Consider the following 16,916-nt stretch of genomic DNA (forward strand, 5'->3'; position numbering starts at 1 on the left):
TTAGAATACAGATTTCCTATATCAATCATCAGTAAGAATTCTGTTTATTAATTTTATTTTTGAGAGGTGGTTACTTTTAGCAATTTTTGCAGTCTACACAGATGTCCAAAAATCCCGGGGGTGGGGGATAGAAGGGACTCTCTCTTTGTATATACTGTAATGAGTAATTTTTTGTAATGCTCCCAAGTGCACTTTCACATCGGACTGTTTCAAACAGCACTATGGTAAAGTTAAATAGGAAGCCTTTAGTGCACACCAGCAGATTCTATATGTACCAATTAACATGCAGCACATTAGCATGCTTTAGAAATCACAGGCCCACAGTCTGCATTATTTCTCTGTGTAGAGAAGTGCTTAGATACGAATAACCATTTCTGGAGTTGATTGGATGAACACTTATTTCATATTTTTACATCGGGAATGTTTATCAATTAAAAAACAAACATCAGAAGCCCTACTTATCAGCTAAAAGACAACAAAATATTGTTTGCAATCACAGTTATAGGTCAATTAATAAATTAGCACTAGTTAATCTTCGTATAATGCTTACAGGCCAGATTTTTAGAGGCATTTAGGTGCCCAGTAGGATTTTCAAAAGCATCTAGGTATGTAAGTACCTTTAAAAATCTGGCCCTAAGTATCACCATAATTATTAAAGCATGACTTTATTTAAGCTCTCCCACTAACACAGGGATCGGCAACATTTGGCACGCGGCCCATCAGGGTAAGCCCCCTGGCGGGCTGGGCTGGTTTGTTTACCTGCCGTGTCCTCGGCCTGTACCACTTCCCGCAGCCCCCATTGGCCTGGAGCAGTGAACTGCAGCCAGTGGGAGCTGCGATCAGCCAAACCTGCGGATGCGGCAGATAAATAAACAGGCCTGGCCCGCCCGTGGGCTTACCCTGGCAGACCACATGCCAAACATTGCTGATCCCTGCTATAATACTTCAGAAAATAAGGGTTTTTTGTATTTTTTAACCAGTATCTAATGCATTTTAGAGAACTGCCATTAAAAATAAGAGTACACATTAAAACTCTACAGGAGGTTAGAGATAGTTCTATATCAGTAAGACAGATATTACCATAAACAGATAATCTAATATCTGAGAGCGATAAGGCTCTGGGTAATTCACCAGAAGTCGAGAGGTGGCCTGAAAAAGAAAAGAACAAAGGGAAAAGAGCATATACAGAGTTATTTTGTATTATTTATCTGGATTTTAAATAGTTAAGAGCCTCCTATCTAAGGCTCTAGCCAACCTAATATAATTAATAGCATAGTCAAATCCCACCAAGAACTAAGGAATCGTGTCAGCAAGAACTCAGCCAACCAGATACCCACAAAAATTCAACACCCCTTTAAGACACAAAATTTACTATCTTATAGGAGAAAGACATTAACAAATGAAAACTAAAAGTTTTCCCTGCTTTTCTTCCTCCTAAACCCAAGTCAGACTACGGATATGTCTACATTTACAGAGTTTTTGCACTGTACTTTTACCGGTTCCCTATCACCAGTGAGACTTAAAGGCTGGTCTGTGTACTCACTCAATTCCTCAGGCGTCAGAGAGTGTTTACACTAGCAGCACTTCCATCAAGGATGAGAGCAGGGCAGCTATCCCCACAGTGCAGCTCTCTGGATAGGTCTTGTGGGAAGGGTGGGGGAGTGAGCAGAAGGCATTCTGGGTCCCTGCTCAGTGCCCCGTGCTGCCCTGCTTCATGTCTCAGGAGCCTCATTACTTCCTGGTTTCTTCCAGGCATTTTTTTAAAAACCTTCTGCTGTCTGGCTGCTTAAGGGAATGGGAGCTTCAAACTTTCTGGGGCTTACAAGGGGAGGGGCGGACATCCATGTGTCAGAACAGCGGAGATGCTGGCCAGAAGTGGTCGCTTTTGGAACTGTGGGATATCCTCCAGAGGCCAAAGGGTGTTTACACTGCTAGAAGGAGTCTTCACTTTCACAGCAGTGCAAAAAGAACAGCAGTAAGAGCTGTATGCCTCTCATGAAGGTGGTTTTCTTTTTGCAGCGAAACTTCTGAGTTTCACCACAAAAAGTCATTAACAAGTGTAGACACTCCCTCGGTTTTAGCGCAAAAAAGGGACTTTTTGTGCTTTAAATGGTAAGTGTAGACATACCCTTAATTTCCAAGCTAACTCCAGAGAGGTGCTAATTACCTACCACAGTAGAGCTTGAATGGAGCTCATGACACTTATCACTGGACTGGAAGAGGTCCCTGGAAACTTACTGGTCATTTGGTGGTTTAAATATTTGAAAAACAATAGAGAGAAGTCTTTAAAATGTAGGTCAAGGGTAAAATTAATCCCAGGATTTCAATGGAGTTATACCAGATTCATTTGTCCTTTAGTATCTCCTATCATCCTAACTGGAAAAAGACCACAACACACACACACCCCACATCTTTTTTGCAGGAGGCGAAAGGAGAACAAGCAGCATTCTCCCACACCGTTCCTCAACCTCAAATTCTACTCACAGCCAGGACCTCCAACTTACATTTAGGGAACATCCTGTCTCCCTCCAACACTAACTTTGTGCCATGCTTTTCAGCACCTGAATTTGACAGGCAACAATACCTCCACCCCATTCCCCTCAATGCATTATCACACATGGACACACTCTCACTTTTCTGAATTTCCCTGCACTATTATTTCTCTTATTTTCCTTAAGGTGAAGCCCTTCACTCTGCATTACAAATCCGAGGGGGAGGCCACATGCACAGACAGCACAAGAGACGGTCACTTCAGGGCAGTCCTCTTCAGCCCACACAAAAAGCACAACCCAATGCGGGGGTGGCCACCCAGAAACTTGCCGAAGGGTCTGATCTCTCTCCAGCCCCCGTTCCCTCCCGCCAGCCCCTACACCCACCTCTACCCCATCCCTCTCGCCCCTCCAGCCCACCACTGACCCCCTATTCCCGCTCCACCCACCCCACCCACACCGCTGCCCACGCCCGCTCACCCCTCCGCCGCTCACGGCCCCGATGCCGTCGAACTCACGGCCCAGCCCGACCGAATCGTCCAGCGCGTAGCCGGCTGGGAAAGGGGCGGCAGCGGCCCCCGGGGGGCGAGGGCACCAGGCGCAGCCCAGCAGGGCCCAGCCCCACAGCAGAGCCCCAGCCCGGCGAGGGGAGCCCGGGCACCCTCCACGCCTCCCTCCAGCAGCGTCCATAGCAGCCGTCCTGCTCCTACATCAACTCTAACTCCAGCCACCCGCCCGCCGTTGTCACGAGACCACACCAGCCGGCGGTCACCTGACAGGGGCCGGGCCTTTCGGCGAACCGCCCCCATCTTCCCACAGGGGAGGGAGGGAGGGCGGGCCTCCGGCGGTCACGTGATAACGTGAGCTGAAGCTAGCGGCTGCCATGTTGTGTACGGGCACGAACGTGCTAACTAGGGTATGTGACTCTGCGGGGAGCTGGCTTCGGAGGGAAGCCGCTGCGACGCCATGTTGGAGGTGAGGTCTTTGGGCGGAGCTTTGCGCTGAGGGTCGCCGCCAGGGCTGTATCGAGGGGGAGATACGGGAGTGAGGCTGCGAAGGGCGGATCCCGCACACGTGGGAAGAGGGGGCGGTGCTTGGAGTCAAGCCTCAGGTTCAACCCAGGCCACAGGTGGTGCCAGGAATTAAATTGCCTTGCAGGTTCAGAGCCTGGCGCAGTGAGACAGAGCGGGCCAGGGGCCTGGCTTTAGGGAACTGCTCCAAACCAAACACCCTTGCCCCGCCCCTTCTCCCATGGCCTTCCCCCCACTCACTCCACCCCACCCTCCCTCACTTTCACCAGGCTGGGGGTGGCGTGCAGGAGGGGGGTTGGGCGGTGGGATTGAGGGTTCAGAGTGTGGGAGGGGGCTCTGGCCTGGGGGTTGGGGTGCAGCAAAGGGAGGGGGAGGCCTCTAGCAGGAGAGGGGTCTCGGCTGGGTGGGGTCGAGGGGTTTGGAGTGTGGGAGGGGGCTCTGGGCTGAGGCAGGGGGTTGGGCCAGAAATGAGGGGTTCAGGGTGCGAGAGGGGGCTCTGGGCTGGGGCATGGGGTTGGGGTACAAGAGGGGATGAGGGGTTTGGAATGTGGGAGGGGGCTCTGGCTGGGGCAGGGGTTGCAACGGCTGTGGGAAGGGGTAGGAACTTGGCTCGGGATGCAGATTCTGGGGTGGGGCCAGAAATGAGGGGTTCAGGGTGCGAGGGGGGTGCCAGGCTGAGGCAGGGAGTTAGGGTGTTGGACAGGGTGAGGGCTCTGGGGTGGGGCTGGGAATGAAGAGTTTGGAGTGCAGGAAGGGGCTCCGGGATGGGGTCAAGGGGTTCCCAGCCCATGGGAGCTGTGAATCTGGTACTCGGGGCGGGGGCAGTGCATGGAGACCCCGTGGCCGCCCCTCCCCCTAGGAGCTGGAGGGACATGTCACTACTTCCCAGGAGGCGGGCAGGGTGCTTGCCAGTCCTGCTGCACTGCCAACTGGACTTTTAATGGCCCAGTCAGCAGTGCTGACCGAGCCGCCAGGGTCCCTTTTCAACTGGGTGTTCCAGTCCAAAACTGGACACCTGGCAACTCTAGCTGGCTTGGGCACCTCGGTAGGGGTTTTAATATTTTGTGTGTATTTGCATCACCTGATACCGAAGGACTCTGTCTCCAGAGCCCTGCTGAAGCAGTCTGAGGTGAACCATGGCACCACAGAGCTGGATGGGGCTGGAGGGGAAATATCAGCCCCAAAACACTATGGTGTAAACCATGTGCTGCCACAAAATGTAATTGTCAATACACTAGACAGCACTGGTTCAAGCAGCCAAGTATGCACACACCGGAGCAACAGACTATCTTCAGCAGCTGTACCCCAATGTAACATAATGATTGCTTCTTGGAGTAGATAGTCCTGAAACCCATGGCGGTGCTTTTTGATTTAGTCCTAAGTGGTGCCTAGGATCTGGTCCAAGAGGTGAACGTAGCCAAACTGCTTGGTAGTAGTGACCATGATGTAATTAAATTGAACATCCCTGGGAGTAGGGGAGTACTAGAGAAGTCAGCCTCAATAGCAGTTAACTTCAAAAAGGGCAACTACACAAAAATGAGGAGGCTGGTTAAACAGAAATTAAAAGGAACAGTCACAAGAGTGAAATGCCTACAAGCTGCATGGAAACTTTTTAAAAAAATCATAGTAGAGGCTCAAATGAAATGTGTAATCCAAATAAAAAAAATAGAAGATTAAAAAAATGTCATGATGGCTAAGCAGCACAGTAAAAGCATCAGCTAAAGGCAAAAAGGCATTCTTTAAAAATTGGAAGTCAAATTCTACTCATGAAAATAGAAAGAAGCATAAGCTCTGGCAATCAAGTGACATTACACACTTACTTCGGTATAATTACATTGCTCAGGAGTATGAAAAATCCGCATCCTGAGGAACGTAGTTATACCGACCTTAACCCCCCCGTGTAGACAGTGCTATGTTGGCGGGAGAGCTGCGGCTGCTGACATAGCTGTGACGGGTTGAATCACAGAAACCCCCTTGGGGCTCCCAACTGATGTGCCACGATTACTTCTCCCTGCTTTCTGTGCCAGCTTGAGACTCCAGCACCCTGGCTTGCTGAGCCAAACATGCCAGTCTGCTCCAACACAGACCTAGGGTCTGAACTACATGCCCCAAAGCTGCAGACTTAACTGAAAGCAATTTAAGAAGTGTTCCCATCTTTTCAGATGCCCAACTCCTAATGGGGTCCAAACCCCAAATAAATCTGTTTTACCCTGTATAAACCTTATACAGGGTAAACTCATAAATTGTTTGCCCTCTATAACACTGATAGAGAGATAATGTGCACAACTGTTTGCGCCTCCCTTGCCCCCCCCCCCCAAGTATTAATACATATTCTGGATTAATAAGTAAAACATGATTTTATTAAATAAGGAAAGTAGGATTTAAGTGGTTCCAAGTAGTGACAGACGGAACAAAGTGAATTACCAAGCAACATAAAATAAAACATGCAAGTTTAAGCCTAGTACAGTAATAAAACTGAATACAGATAAAATCTCACCCTCAGAGATGTTTCAGTAAATTTCTTTCACAAGTTGGACGGCTTCCTGATCTGGGCACAAGCCTTTCCCCTTGTACAGCCCTTGTTCCAGCTCAGGTGGTAGCTAGGGGATTTCTCATGATGGCTGCCCCTTTTGTTCTGTTCCACCCACTTATATATCTTTTGCATAAGGCAGGAATCCTTTGTCCCTCTGGGTTCCCACCCCTCCTTCTCAATGGAAAAACACCAGGTTAAAGATGGATTCCAGTTCAGGTGACATGATCACATGTCACTGTAAGACCCCAAGCCTTCATTCCTCCCAGCCTGACTCACAGGAAGGCCTGCCTGCAAACAGAGCCATTCATAGTCAATTGTCCTGGTTGATGGAAGCCATCAAGATTCCAAACCAGCATTAAATGACCCACACTTTGCCTAATTACAATAGGCCCTCAGAGTTATATTTCATATTTCTAGTTTCAGATACAAGAGTGATACATTTATACAAATAGGATGACCAAACTCATTAGATAAGCTTTGTAATGATACCTTACAAGAGACCTTTTGCATGAAGCATATTTTAGTTACATTATATTCACACTCATCAGCATACTTTCATAAAATCATATAGAGTGCAACGTCACAATAGCCGTCCCTTCTTGCAGAGGTGAAGTAACTCAGCTGCCAGGAGAGCTCTCGCCCATCATTTTACAGTATCTTCTGTTCAAAGTACAACAGTGGCATTTACAGTTTAGACCTGCCCTACTAATAAGGCAGGCCAAAAAAGAATTTGAATAGCAAAAGACAAAAAAAACTAACAGCAAGAAAATTTTTAAGTTTCTCAGAAACAGAGAGCCTGCTAAACAACCAGTGGGGCCCCTGAGCGATCACTGTGCTAACGGAACACTCATGAAGACCATGCCTTTGCTGAGAAGCTAAATGAATTCTTTATATTAGTCTTCACTGCAGAGGATGTGAGGGAGAGTCCCACACCTGAGCCATTCTCTATAGGTGACAAATCTGTCCCAAACTGAGGTGTTGATAGAAGAGGTTTTGGAATAAATTGATAAATTAAAACAGTCAAACTGCCAGGACCAGCCAGTATTCACCCAAGAGTGCTGAAGGAACTCAAATGTGAAACTGCAGAATTACTAACTGGTATGTTTCAGAGTAACAGCCGTGTTAGTCTGTATTCGCAAAAAGAAAAGGAGTACTTGTGGCACCTTAGAGACTAACGAATTTATTTGAGCATGAGCTTTCGTGAGCTACAGCTCACTTCATCAGATGCATACCGTGGAAACTGCAGCAGACTTTATATATACACAGAGAATATGAAACAATACCTCCTCCCACCCCACTGTCCTGCTGGTAATAGCTTATCTAAAAGCTGGAAAATGGCTTTTAGATAAGCTATTACCAGCAGGACAGTGGGGTGGGAGGAGGTATTGTTTCATATTCTCTGTGTATATATAAAGTCTGCTGCAGTTTCCACGGTATGCATCTGATGAAGTGAGCTGTAGCTCACGAAAGCTCATGCTCAAATAAATTCGTTAGTCTCTAAGGTGCCACAAGTACTCCTTTTCTTTTTACTAACTGGTATGTAACTTATCACTTAGGGTATGTCTACACTGTCAAGTTTCTGCACCACAAGTTATACCATTTTTATTAAAACACTGGAATTTAAATCACTGTTGTGCGTCCACACTGTGTTCCTTGTGACGCTGGAGTGCATCCACATTAGCAGCTCTTGCAACAGCAAAGACAGCAGTGCATTGTCGTAGCTATCCCACTGTGCAACTGGCCACAGGGTGCTTTGGGAAGGGTTTGCAATGCCTCATGGGGCAGGCACAGCGTCACATGATGCAGGTTTCCCAATTCCATTGTTCCATGGGCATTTTACTACATTGCCAGCTGCATGTCAACTGAAGTGGGGAGGGGGAGGGAGAATGTGTGACAGGGAATGTGTGTGTGTGTGTATGGAGTGGGGGAGAGAGACAGTGTGTTTTAGGGGACAGAGAGTGTGTCAGCATGCTGTCTTATAAGTTCAGACAGCAGCAGGATAAAACCAGTCCTGAGGCGGGGGAGGGGGAAACTGCAACATCAACCCATGCCTCCTTCCCTGGGCTCTCTACACAGCACTCTCTCTCTCACACACACACACACACACACACCCCTGCCACCGTGTTCAACAGCACGAGCATTCCAAATCAGCACAGCACGCAATGGCTGTCACAAACGGTGCTCTGAAAAGGGAGGGGCGCATGTCTCCAGGGCAGCCGAGTTCAAAACAATGAGCAGAGCAGTCACCTGAGGCATTACGGGACTGCTCCAGAGGCCAATTACAGCGCAGAAAGCAATCAAGTGTCTACGCTGGCAATAGAGCGCTGGAGCCTCTGCGCAAATAGTCTTATGACTCTCGTCGAGGTGGTTTTTTTCCAGCACTGCAACTGAGGAGTTTCTGCGCACCAAGTGGCTTGGCAGGGTGTACACATCTGCAGTTTGAGCGCAAAGAGTTGCTTTACTGTGCAGAAACTTGCCAGTGTAGACAAGCCCTTAAATCAGTCTCTGTACTAGATGATTAGAGGATAGCTAATGTAACACCAATTTTTTAAAAAAGCTCCAGAGGTGATTCTGGCAATTACAGGATAAGTAAGCCTAACCTCAGTACCAGGCAAATAGTAAAGAAGAGATTATGAGACCCATAGATGAACATGATTTGTTGGGGAGGAGTCAACACAGCTTTTGTAAAACCTTTGACAAGGTCTCTCACCAAAGGCTCTTAAACAAAGTAAGCAGTTATGGGATAAGAGGGAATACCTTCTTATGGATCAGTAATTGGTTAAAAGACAGGAAACAAAGGATAGGAATAAATGGTCAGTTTTCACAGTGGAGAGAGGTAAATAGTAAGGTCCCCTGGGGATCTGTACTGGGACTAGTACTGTTCAACATATTCATAAATAATCAGGAAAAAGGTGTAAACAGTGAGATAAATTAATGGAATATAGGTCCCTCGATGGTTATTAACCACGCTGGTCAGAGATGCAACCCCATGCTCTGGGTCTCCCTAAGTCTCTTGACTACCAGATGCTGTGACTGGATGACAGAGGATGGATCACTCAATAATTGCCCTGTTCTGTTCATTCTCTCAGAAGCTTCTGGCATTGGCCATTGTCAGAAGACAGCATACTAGGCTAGATGGACCATTGGTCTGACCCCGTATCGCCATTCTCATGTAACTTGCATTGACCAAAGTTTGTAGGGCAGACATTGGCCTTAAAAAAAAGAACTAGATAAATTCATGGAGGATAGGTACATCAATGAATATTAGCCAGGATGGGCAGGGATGGTGTCCCTAGCCTCTATTTGCCAGAAGCTGGGAATGAGCAACAGGGAATGGATCACTTGATGATTACCTGTTCATTCCCTCTAGGGCACCTGGCATTGGCCACTGTCAGAAGACAGGATACTGGTCTAGATGGACCTTTGGTCTGACCCAGTATGGCCGTTCTTATGTTCTTACAGTTTCAGACCTGCTATTTCTCATTCGGCCAAATGGACTTGGAAACCCACAGTAATTTAAAGCCTGTTTTAAAAATATCTCCCCTTTATGGAGAAGGATTTTCCATTGTGCTTCAGAAATGTTACATTCTCTCCTTGTGGATGAGAAGCTCATGAAAGTTAGCAAAGCCTTTGTTACATTGAGGCAGGATGATTGCCGTGCTACACAAGGCTCAGTGCTTAAAGTAGTCTGAAAAAGGGGGGGATGGTCTATCGGAATCTGGGGGCAACAGCTTTGTTAAGACAGTGTTTAAAGTCCACACACACACACACTCCACACACACACACACACACACCCTTCAAACACTGAGTCAGATCTACTACTCCCTGTAACCATTAGGAAATTGCATCAGTGCAGAATGAGGCTGCCCATTTACTATATCCATGCTGCATAATCCGTACTGATGACTAATTGATCCCCAGCAATTATTTTGACCTGTAAGCCCTAGGTCATTTCTACTTGAGATTACCTTTGTTGCCATAGATGTTGTGATCATCTAAGGCAGGGGTGGGCAAATTTTTTGGTCCGAGGGCCACATCTGGGTGGGGAAATTGCATGCAGGGCCATGAATGTAGGGCTGGGGCAAGGGTTTGGGGTGCAGGAGGCAGTGGGGGGTGTGGGAGGGGGTGCGGTGTGCAGGAAGGGGCTCAGGGCAAGGGGTTGGCGTGCAGGAGGGGTAGAGGAGGAGGGGCTTACATCCCGCAGCTCCAGGGTGGCAGCAGCATGCAGCGGGGCTAAGGCAGGCTCCCTGCCTGCCCTGGCCCCACGCTGCTCCCAGAAGCTGCCCTTGTTCCCATTCCCGGCCAATGGGAGCTGCCGGAGGTGGTGCCTGCAGGCGAGGGCAGCGCATGAAGCCCTCTGCCCCTCCCCCACTTCCCCACGGGCTGCAGGGATGTGGCGCCAGCTGCTTCAGGGAGCAGTGCAGTGCAGGGCCAGGGCAGCCAAGGAGCCTGCCATAGCCCTGCTGAGCCACTGGGCTGACAATCCAAAGCCCTGACGGGCCAGATCCAGCCCGCAGGCCATAGTTTGCCCACTCCTGATCTAAGGCTACAAGATTATAGCCCTCTGGCAAGTAGAAGTGAGCTGGTAGAAGAGTTTTATTGGTGAGGGATACTTGGCTCTGGAATACACTTCTCATTTTGTTGTGCCAGAACCAAGGTGGATAAAAATCAATGATTTAATTTAAAAAAAAATCAGATTATTTTTATTTAAATCTGATTTTTTTTATAAAATGGTTTTTGAAGAAAAAAATCTATCTAAAGATAGTTTTAATTAAAGATACAATATAGCTCAAAGATATCTCATCATGGAATAGGGATTATAAATTTTAAGTCTATAGTATGAGACAATATATTCATGTAATGTTTAAGAAATGTTTTGTAAATTAGGTCCAATAGTTCATGGATTAGGGACCAAATCTTATGCAGTTTCAGGGGCTTCTGTATAGATTATTTAGGTTAATCTTTCTATCTACCCAACGGGACTCAGTGCTCAGTCTAGAAGATAGCATCAGAGATACTTAGTTTTGCCCTTCTCAAACTGTGCATTTGTGTCTCCAGAGATAAAAACATTTTTGCTGTTAACAAGCATACAAATAAAATAAATAAATAAATAAAGGTGAGAAATAACAGACCTCAACCCTATTGTCCGTCTGCAAATTTATGTACACAAGAGTCAATCCCTTAACTCCCTCTAAAAGTGCAAAGTTTCAAAAAGTTCAATGAATAGAAGATTGTTGGGGGCGGAATAGATCTAGACAAGGAGAAGAAGTCTGGAGATAAATATGAGAAGCGAGGGACATATGCTTGTTCTGTTAAAATATTATGTTTGCTCTTGAAGAAAAAAATCCAGAATACTTAGTGTTATTGTTTTAGTTAAATAAAACAATTTAAATGTCTGTCTGGTGATGTTCTCCTCCTAATACAGCATGGCAAGAAAATCCTCCAAATATTAATGATTAACCTGGTGAATTGGAGATAGTTCACCTCTCAATGACTTCATAAATATCTGCTTCAGTTACCTTTGGTAAATGAAATAACCAAACCATCATTCATTTTCTGATATAGCTGTAAAACTAATCTGAAAAGTTTTCAAAATAAATCACTGTTTAAAAATGTATAGTGTGTACCGTCTAAAAATGAAACATACATCTATCTCTGAGTTGTGTAGAATATGTATTAAAGTTAAAACAACCAACAAGAATCCAATTTTATGTAGAAAACCATGATTAAATCGAGTCTTCCTGACTAGTGATTTAAATCAAATCCACCCTGGCCAGAACCTGGATTTTGTCTTTTTCAGAGTACACGACAAACTTTTTTTCCAAGGCTTTTCCAAGGGGAAGCTTGGTGGGTTAGGTGGTGTATGGTATAGGGGTACCTAGCAGGATGAGAAGGTTCTCACTTCAAGGGGTCTGTTTTTATTATCTACGTTGGAGGATATTTAATTGTTGTACTGCCATGCACCTACAAAATATGAATAACTGAAATAGTAAACAATATTCCATAAAGGCAAGCCAGGTTTTCCACACAGATCCTACTCCAATAAAACATTCTGTATAAAGGGAAGGTCATCAAATTGTTAATGCACTGAAATAATAACACTTATCTGTAAATAGGACTTTTCATCTATTGATCTCAAAGCACTTTACAAGAATAGTTACTCTTTTTGCAGATGGAAAAAAAATGAGGCACAGAGAGGTGAAAGGACTTGCCCATGATTACATAGCTAGTCAGTGTCAGATCTAGATATAGAAACCCAGGTCTTATCTATTTATCCGATAAGGGATGTTGCTGGTCTTACTCTAGCTACTGCTTCTGCTTCTTATGGAGCTGAAGAACTGTAGTGTCTAAATGATGACTAAATGATGTCTAAATGATGCATCCAATGAAGTGAGCTGTAGCTCACGAAAGCTTATGCTCAAATAAATTGGTTAGTCTCTAAGGTGCCACAAGTACTCCTTTTCTTTTTCGAATACAGACTAACACGACTGTTACTCTGAAACCTAAATGATGACTGTTTCCTGTTTGTTTGCTAATCCTTAACAACAACATTGAACACGTGCATACAATTTTTTATTTTTCAAAGTATTACAAACATTAATTAGTGAATCTTCCCACACCCCAGCGAGATATGTAAACCAGTATTATTAGCTCTGTTTTACCAGGGGGAGAAGGACAATAAGGACTGTTCAAGGCTACAAAGTGAATCAGTGGCAGAGCCAGGATTAGAATTCCTGGCCTCTAGTCCATATTCAATCCACTAGACTATATATCTTGTCACATCCTGATGCTTTTATATGAGCTGCTTAGTAATATTATTTTGCCATCATGATGAGACAGATGAAGTCAGTTGGGTAATTTTTGCTGAGCACCTAAATGAATACATCTGTGGAAGCATATTATTTTCAGTAGAAGACCCTCAACTCTGGAATGAACATCTCATTTGCCAATCAGAGGCCAAATCTACTGATTTTCAGGACACGACTCAGGTCTCAATCCTGCAAGGTACCGAGTCCCCTCACCTCTTAGTAGTTGAGGGTGCCAAGCAACTTGCAGAATCAGAACATCAAACGCTTCTTCCTGTGCAGGCAATTATAGACAGCATTTGAAGAACCTTAATCTGGGTTGAGAATCTTGGTCTTGTCTTCTGCCAATCATAGGCACCAACTCCATGGGTACTCCGGGGCTCAAGCACCCACAGAAAAAAAATAGGGGGTGCTCAGCACCCAGCAGCAACAGTGATTCCATGGTCCTGGAGCTGGCCACAGAGCAGCTGTTCAACGGGCCCCAGGATGGCCAGCGGAGCAGCAAGTGGCTGGTGGGAGGCACTGGGAGGGGGCAGAGAGGAGCAAGCGGCAGGTAGGGGGGGTCTCGGGGGAGGGGGAAGAAGGAGGTGGGAAGAGGCAGGTGAGGCTTCGGAGGAAGAGACCGATCGGGAGTGGAGCCACCAAGTGGGGGTGGAGCACCCACCAGGAAAAACAGAAGTCAGCGCCTGTGCTGCCAATAAATTACATTTGTTGCTTTTAGCTTTTGTACATGCACTCCAGGGATGTATGAGGGAGGCACTTATTAATCCAAAACTAAATAAAAATATTAAGGCTTTTGTAACCCTTCTGCCTGTCAGAGTTGGCAGCAACAAGGGCTGGGTTCAGTATCTCAGGGTTCCATTCCAATAACACAATGCAAAACCGGCTCGAGCCCCCACTCAGTGACCTGGGACAAATGTATACCACCCCTGCTGGGCGCCTCCAAGAGGCAATACTTCCCCTCTCGCAAGCACATAGTCTGAGTGTAGCAAAAAGCCTTTTAATAACAGAGAGAAACAATGTGACACTATGTTGGGGAAACACCACCAACAGGATTCCTAACACAACCCATGAGCAAAAAAACCCACCCCAAGCACACTGGGGCGTGTCCTTTCCCTTTGGTTCTTGAGTCCAGCAACCCAAAATCACCCAAAGTCCTAGAAGTCCAATGACCCAAAAGTCTCTGTCCCTGGTCAGGGGCAGCCCCAGAGTTCGAAAGTTTATCTGCAGAGTTTTACCTCCCAACCTGGGTGGAGATTGGGGGGGTTAAGGGGCACCTTACGTGGTCCAAAGCTGATGGCCCCACCTCTCCACGGGGCTCCGCTCTGCCGGCTGTCCCATGAGCTGCTCTAGGCATCCGACAAACCGCTTTGCTCTGCTCGCCGTCCCGCCAACTGCTCTGCTCCACAAGCCGCTCTGCTCGCCATCCCACCAACTGCTCCAGCATATATCTTCAGGCTCCCCCACTACTTAACACAACACTCAGTGATTTCAGCTCTTAGTAAGTTTAGCTCTTTTGTGATTTCAGCTTGTAGTAGGGGAGCCTCAGTACTGGTGCACCATTAGCCCAAAGTGAATTCAGCTCAGCAGCCTGTAACTAGACTCCTAATGAAATCAAAATTAGCTCTGATATTCCACAGTGAAGAGAGGAGGAAGTGCAATTAGCATGTAAGGCCCTCACCAGGGGGCCCATACCACCAAGCATTAATACCTATCCCCAGCCTCTCACTATTCACAGAGTTTTGGAACCCATGTCCCCTGCCTAGCGAGTGCTACTTAGTTGACGGCGAGTCCCTCCATCATAACAAAAGGCCAAGTGCAGTTCCACTGTCCTTGATTCCCATAATCAGGGTAATAACAATTTATTCTTCCTGCCCCTATAACAGAGACACTGGGGATCCCACAGCAGCCAAAGTGACCATTTGGGCAGCTATGGCCTCATTCTAGACGGCGTGGGTGTGCCTATACAAATGAGATCGGCCCCTGAAGTTCTTTTCCACAACTTGCCACACCTCACCACCAGATGTCAGGGTGGAGCTCATCCTGACTCTGCTTACACTTTAAACAAAACACTTGCCATTTATTTCCTTTGTAAAGGATTTTACAGACAGTAAATCAGGGTTTTTTTCTTTTCCGTTTCTCTTTTTCAATGATAAATGCCCAATCCAACAGTGACAGCATCTCTTTGAATGGTAGTTGGTAATTTGGGACACAGACACTGGACAAATTCAGTCCTGATACAAGCAGGCACTAATGAGAAGTGTGTGTTCTTTTACAGCGTATGATGCATCATCTCCTTTTCGGCTTCCTTTTCTGATAATAGTAGCTAGTATACAACACCATACAAGAAAAAAAAAACAGACAGCAATCTGAACATTTTACAATGATAAAAACAAATTGCTTCTCTCTCACTGCACAATAAGAACCTTTAACAGAAAAACTGAGCTACCCCCAATTTCATCCTGAGTCCACAATGGGCAGGTGAAAGGTGAGTCAGAATCTCTTGAAGCTAGAGAATGTTTCTGTCAGTGAGCAGAATGCAAGATTGACTAAGATTTCCTTCAGAATAATGTCCTGATCTGCCCACCATCCCAGCTTGCAGAAAACCACCCAATTGCCATATTGGGGGGCCAGTGTCTGTACCCCATTTTGTTGGCATCCTTCAGTCTGAAACTGATCAGTGATTTTATGTTTAATATATCCAACCCATCACTGCAAACACCATGTATGGAAATGTTATACCATATATATGTTTCCCTATACTGGAAACCTACTGACTGCTATACTTACTTACATGCCTCCAGCTTCCATCCAGGACACATCACATGATCCACTGTCTACAACCAAGTCCTAAAATACAACTGAATTTGCTCCAATCCTTCAGACAGAGACAAACACCTACAAGATCTTTATCAAGCATTCTTAAAACTACAATACCCACCTGGAGAAGTGAGGAAACAGATTGACAGAGCAAGATGGGTACCCAAAAATCCCCTACTACAGGACAGGCCCAACAAGGAAAATAACAGAACACCACTGGCCATCACATACAGCCCCCAGCTAAAACCTCTCCAGCACTTCATCAACGATCTACAACCTATCCTGGAAAATGATCCCTCACTCTCACAGACCTTGGGAGGCAGGCTAGTCCTCGCTTACAGACAGCCCCCCAACCTGAAGCAAATACTCACAAGCAACTACACACCACACCACAGAAACACTAACCCAGGAACCAGTTCCTGGAGCAAACCTCATTGTCTACTCTGTCCGCATATCTACTCTAGCGACACCATCAGATGACCCAACCACATCAGCCACACCATCAAAGGCTCGTTCACCTGCACGTCTACTAATGTTATATATGCCATCATGTGCCAGCAATGCCCCTCTGCCATGTAGATTGGCCAAACCAGACAGTCCCTATGTAAAAGAATAAATAGACACAAATCAGACATTAGGAATGGTAACATACAAAAGCCAGTAGGAGAACACTTCAATCTTCCTGGACATTCTATAACAGATTTAAAAGTAGCTATACTTGAACAAAAAAACTTCAGAAACAGACCTCAAAGAGAAACAGCAGAACTAAAATTCATTTACAAATTTAACACCATTAATTTGGGCTTGAATACGGACTGGGAGTGGCTGGCTCATTACAAAAGCAGCTTTGCCTCTCCTGGAATTGACACCTCCCATCTATTATTGGGAGAGGACTACATCCATCCTGATCGAATTGGCCCTGTCAACACTGGTTCTCCACTTGTGAGGCAACTCCCTTTTCTTCATGTGTCATTACATAATGCCTGCATCTGTAATTTTCACTCCATGCATCTGAAGAAGTGGTTTTTTACCCACAAAACCTTATGCCCAAATAAATCTGTTAATCTTTAAGGTGCCACCGGACTCCTTGTTGTTTTTATGAAATGTTGTGTCTCGTTCTGGCTGGAAAATAGGATCCAAATCTTTGAAGCAAACAGAAAAGAGCTCTCTGGCATTGTCTTCTGATTCAACAGAGCCTCTACTTGCTGTTTATCCTAGTTCAGGGTTTTAAAATATG

General features: G+C 45.9%; 1 protein-coding gene across 3 annotated transcripts in view; it reads right to left on the reverse strand.

Moving 5' to 3' along the window:
* GALC (galactosylceramidase) overlaps positions 1-3,209 on the reverse strand; it is a 61,480-nt gene extending 58,271 nt beyond the window's left edge. For all 3 annotated transcript variants that reach the window (XM_077819229.1, XM_077819228.1, XM_077819230.1), the window contains exons 1-2: positions 2,970-3,209; positions 1,081-1,149 (exon numbers count right to left, since the gene is read on the reverse strand). In XM_077819229.1, the coding sequence (XP_077675355.1) occupies positions 1,081-1,149; positions 2,970-3,179 (279 nt within the window). In that variant the 5' untranslated portion in view covers positions 3,180-3,209. The remainder of the gene's footprint in view (positions 1-1,080; positions 1,150-2,969) is intronic.
* Between the last annotated feature and the right edge of the window lie 13,707 nt (positions 3,210-16,916).

The sequence above is a fragment of the Eretmochelys imbricata genome, chromosome 6, assembly GCF_965152235.1.
Source record: "Eretmochelys imbricata isolate rEreImb1 chromosome 6, rEreImb1.hap1, whole genome shotgun sequence".
NCBI classification, from domain to species: domain Eukaryota; kingdom Metazoa; phylum Chordata; order Testudines; family Cheloniidae; genus Eretmochelys; species Eretmochelys imbricata.